General features: G+C 66.7%; 1 protein-coding gene across 2 annotated transcripts; it reads right to left on the reverse strand.

The window, feature by feature from the left end:
* Positions 1 to 483: 483 nt before the first annotated feature.
* LOC112118360 (gastrula zinc finger protein XlCGF8.2DB-like) lies at positions 484 to 3,481 on the reverse strand. 2 transcript variants are annotated; one of them, XM_026662004.2, is made up of 2 exons: positions 3,334 to 3,481; positions 484 to 2,817 (listed from the first exon to the last, which is right to left on the reverse strand). In XM_026662004.2, the coding sequence occupies exons 1-2, from the start codon at positions 3,380 to 3,382 to the stop codon at positions 1,763 to 1,765; spliced, it is 1,104 nt and encodes a 367-aa protein (XP_026517789.1). In that variant the 5' UTR covers positions 3,383 to 3,481; the 3' UTR covers positions 484 to 1,762. The 2 variants fall into 2 exon arrangements, with proteins under 2 accessions (XP_026517789.1, XP_026517788.1); XM_026662003.2 differs by having other exon boundaries at positions 484 to 2,820.
* Between the last annotated feature and the right edge of the window lie 1,135 nt (positions 3,482 to 4,616).

A 4,616-nucleotide genomic window follows, 5' to 3' on the forward strand; every position in this document is an offset into this window, starting at 1 on the left:
TTGCAGGCATCTAACTTTTCTAAGTGATTTTTAACTTGTTCTTTTTTATCTGCTAAACCTACCCCCTTCCCATTAGCATTCACTATGTTAGTGAATGCCGGGTGCCGACGAGGGCAGGTGGGAGCGGCGCGGCCAGGTGCCGACGAGGGCAGGTGTGAGCGGCGCGGCCCGACAAGGGCAGGTGGGAGTGGCGCGGCCGGGTGCCGACCAGGGCAGGTGGGAGCGGCGCGGCCCGACGAGGGCAGGTGTGAGCGGCGCGGCCGGGTGCCGACCAGGGCAGGCGGGAGAGGCGCGGCCGGGTGCCAACCAGGGCAGGCGGGAGCGGCGCGGCCGGGTGCCAACCAGGGCAGGCGGGAGCGGCGCGGCCGGCTAGGGCATTGCTACGCTGACAGTTACAGGCAAAGACAATGCAAGCGCTGCACAGCCCCAGGACAGGGGACGCTCTGGACCCCAGCGGCTCCGCGTTAGGCCAGGAGCCCCAGGTATGGGGGGCAGCCCTAGAGGGCAGGGAGCTCACTTAGCTGTGAGTGAGCTCAGCAGCGCCTGCAGCACAGAACACGCACCAGCCGGATCCCAGGCCCTGCCTGCAGCGCTTCAGCTTTATTTCTCCAAACAGACCCGCCGTGTCCCTCCCCCAACACGGGGCTGCAGGGGCCGATCTCCCACCAGCTCTGGCCGCTGCTGCCCCTCAGCCTGGGTGTCGAGTGGAGCCAAGCTGGGGGCTGGCCCCTGGCCCAGACGCTCCTGAAGGAGCCTCCCAGCTCTCAGCCTACTGAGCACTTGCTGGCTCGCCTGGGGCCCAGGTAAGCACCGGCCCCTGAAACACCAGCCTCAGCGGGGAGGTTGTGATTAGCCACAGGGGGGCTGGCCCTGCCTCTGCTCCAGCGAGGCGACCCATGCAGCCGACCCTGCACTGGAGCAGAGCCCAGGGGGACGCTTGGGTCTGGCCCCAGGGCTCCAGCAACCACTAACAGCTCCCTCCTGCAGGAGCCCCACACCTCTAGGGCCAGGGCCCCTGCCCATCCCCTGGCCACAGGGGCAGGCTCTGAGCCAGGGCAGAGGCCTCCCACATCTGGGCAGCTTGTTGTGGGGGTGGGGTTTGGGGGGGATGGGCTGTTATTTCAGTTTGAAGGGGGGCGGTGTCAGCGCTGCGCCAGCGGCTGGTTCTCTGCGGGACGCCGCTCTGGAGCCTCTCCGGGCAGGTATTTCCTCCAGCCCCCACACACTCGGGGCTCTTCGGCTCCCAGCACTGGACTACGTGTTCCAGCAGCCGCCTCCCCGGGGCCGTGCCGAGGCAAAGCCCCTCACAGCTGGGCGTGTGGCACGACAGCCAGCCCCCATCCTCCCCCGGGGCCACATCCAGGGACTTCCCAGCCCGGCTCAGCAGCCTCTTCCCTGAAGGGCAAACGGGGCAGAGGGGCCAAGAGAGAATTAGGGGGCACCAGGCAGGGCTGGGACACGCACCCGGCAACAGGGCAGCAGAACCCGCAAACCCCATGTGCTCAGACACCCCACTAGCCCTTCGCCTGCCAGCACCACAGCCGTGCTTCGAGTCCGAAGCTGCCGTTCTCCCAGGACTCCGGAGCTGGTGCTTTCAGACAACGCCCAGTAGCCCAAGTTGGCCACCCTGGGTTTGAGCAGCCCGGCCCTCCCCTCCCTCTAACACTGTGCCCTGTTGGCACGCTGGGCCCCTCCTGGCCACACTCAGAGCTCCCTTGGCAACGCTGCCCCTTTGCTGATGGCACGAGGCCTGGTAGAGGGGCTAGGTACCCCAAGGGGTGGGGCTGGTGCTCCGTGCCCCGGCCGCATGGGCTCGCTGGTGGATGATGAGGAAGCCATTGTTCTTGAAGCCTTTCCCACACTGGGCGCAGGTAAAGAGCCTCCCGCCGCCGGGCAGGGCCTGGCGCTCCCGCCCCTCGGCCTCAGGGGCCGAGTGCTTCCGCTGGTGCATGCGCAGGTAGCCCTTGTACTTGAAGCTCTGCTGGCACTGTGGGCAGGTGTAGGTGGCTGGGGGGGCATGGCTCTGCTGGTGGATGGCCAGGTTGGCCTGGTGCTGGAAGCTGGTGCCACACTGGGGGCAGGGGTAGGGCCGGGGGGTGGCGTGCTCCCGCTGGTGGGCCACCAGGCTCTGTTTGTAGCAGAAGCCGTCCCCGCACTCGGGGCAGCGGTAGGGCTGGGTGCCAGCATGGCCGCGCTGGTGCCGCACCAAATTGCGCTTGTGGCGGAAGCTGCGCCCGCACTGCTGGCACTGGTGGGGGCCCAGGTCCGGGTGCTGGCGCTGGTGACAGGCGAGGTTCCGGCGGGACGGGAAGCGGAGGCCGCACTCAGAGCAGGCGAAGGGGCGCTCGCCCGTGTGCGTGCGCAGGTGGGCACGCAGGTCCCCGCGCTGCAGGAAGGCTCTGCCGCACTGCGGGCACTTGTGGGGGCGCTGGCCGGAGTGGGCGCGCTGGTGCACCACCAGGCAGGTCTTGTAGCGGAAGCCCCTCCCACACTGGGCACAGGCGTAGGGGCGCTCGCCCGTGTGCACGCGCTGGTGTGCCACCAGGCTGGCTCTGTGCTTGAAGCCCTTCTGGCACTGGGGGCAGGTGAAGGGCCCGGCCCCCTGCCCAGCGTGGCCTCGCTGGTGGGCGATCAGGGCCTCGTGATGCCCGAAGCTCTCCCCGCACTCAGTGCAGATCAGCAGCACGTCCCCGACACGGCCGCTCCCCGGGGCCAGGAGCTCCCCACAGCCCAGGCTCTGGGACGCGCTCTCTGCTTTCACTGCCCAGGATCCTGGCGTGTCGCTCTGCTCCTCTCTGATGCTCCAGCCCCCAGCGCCTGCTGCGAAAACAGAATCAGGAAGGAGCCCAGAGCAGCTGGGATGCAAACCCCCCATGTGGGGCCAGAGCCCCCACACCCCAGCACACCCTGCGGGGATCCCCAGCTCCACCTCACCCCCTGCAGGCACCCCCCTCCCCCTTGGCTCCCCACACGCAGCCTGTGGGCATCTCCCAACTGCTCTGGCACCAGCTGCAAGCAGGAGGTGTTGGAGTCGTTTGAAGGCAGGGGTTTGTCCTGGGAGTGGAGACGCTGGGGCACATCCAGCTGTCCCATGGGGCCAGGACTAACCCAGGGTTCGCGGCACTGAGGGCTGCCCCAGGAACTCCACGAACAGCCCAGCCTGAGTACTGCCAAGACGCCTGCTCCCCAGAAAGGGTGGGCCCGAGGCTGGCTCAGCACCCCACAGGCCAGCTCTAGCCAGGCTGCTGGGCCTGGAGCACTAGTGCGGGGTGCCCGTCTGCTGGCATTTTGCTACCAGGGCGGTGCCCCCTGCGCTGGGTCAGCATCACTCACCCGCGCCAGGAGCATCTGGGATTCCTCTGCCCCCAACACTTGGCTCCATCTCAGAGGCGCCCTCTGGGGCGGGATCTGCAGAGACACCGAGGTCACAGGCACGTTCCCTGGAGACACTGCCAGGTGGGTTTGGAGTGGGAAGGGGTGACGGCTGGAAGGTGTGACCAGGAGACGGGCAGTTAATTCACAGCTCCCCAGCCAGGTGTGCTGTGTTCCGGGCGGGTCCGGTTCAGGCCAGCAGACGAGCCGGGTTTCAAGCTCGGCAGTTCTGGTGGAAGCACCAGCCAGGCAAGTGGGCTGGGGGGAGCCGGGTGGGTGCACTGCTCCCTAGGCCCCCAAACATGCAGCAAGGGCAGCTTTGCTGTCCCAGCTACTCCTCCCCCGGCACCTGCGAGCGTTGCCCACTCGCTGCCTTCTCTAATGCGGCTCATTATGGACAGCAAAGGGCGTTTACAGAAACAAAGAGCAGTTCTGAGCCCTGGGCCCAGAACCACTGCCTCCCGCCCAGCTCCGAGCCAGGCCAGGGCACCCACTTGCCAGCACAGAGCTAGCACAAGTCTGACGATGAGATAAGACAGCTCAGCACACCCCGCAGGCTGGGAGCTCTACAAGCCTGAACTCTGCCCCACCCCCTCGCTTACCCTCCCCTTAACTCTGACCCCTCAGCCCAGGGGATCGTGGTGCTCACAGGCAAGGGTGTGTGAAGTATCTGAGATCCTCAGCCTGTGCTATCAAGTTGGTGCAGAAAGAGTTACTCTCCGAGTCTGAGCCTAGATGGACCCTGTGCCCGTATAGGGAGGGTAAATGGGGGGATACCGGGGGCTCCAGCCCCTACGAACGCAGTGCACGGGGTCAGAAAGATGCTGCAGGGGGCCAGAGCAGGTATCCCCGCTATAAGTAGCTACGGGTTCGCAGCTTGCAGACTAGCATGGAGCTTCCCCGGGGTCAGAGATGTCAAGCTGGGGGACCGTTCTGCCATCCCACTCAGCCTCCCGCAGAGCCCAGGGCAGGGCTCTCCCCCAGGCACTCCTGCACCCGGCCCAGCTCGGCCGACTGAGCTAGAGCGGGGCTGTCAGAAAGACGCTTGGCCTGGATTCACTGACATACACTCCCCCACCAGCTCAGCTGTTCCAAAGGGAGTGACCCTCCACGGGGAAAATCTGCTCCTTATTCCCAGCCGGGACAGCTCTCGTCCAGGCCCTGCCTGCCAGAGCCAAGGGCCGCCTGCCGCAGAGCCCCCTCCCCTGCCCAGACCGGGCTCCGGGCACCTGCAGCCCGCGCTC

This window comes from Terrapene carolina, unplaced genomic scaffold (assembly GCF_002925995.2).
Source record: "Terrapene carolina triunguis isolate 2854851 unplaced genomic scaffold, T_m_triunguis-2.0 Scaffold21112, whole genome shotgun sequence".
Classification (NCBI taxonomy): Eukaryota; Metazoa; Chordata; order Testudines; family Emydidae; genus Terrapene; species Terrapene triunguis.

Bases quoted from the DNA above. Each gene is read 5' to 3' on its own strand.
- LOC112118360 (XM_026662003.2), bottom strand. From the start codon at position 3,382: ATGGAGCCAAGTGTTGGGGGCAGAGGAATCCCAGATGCTCCTGGCGCG. The intron at 2,821-3,333 runs GTGAGTGATGCT...CTGTTTTCGCAG, and splicing joins CCCAGATGCTCCTGGCGCGG to CAGGCGCTGGGGGCTGGAGC.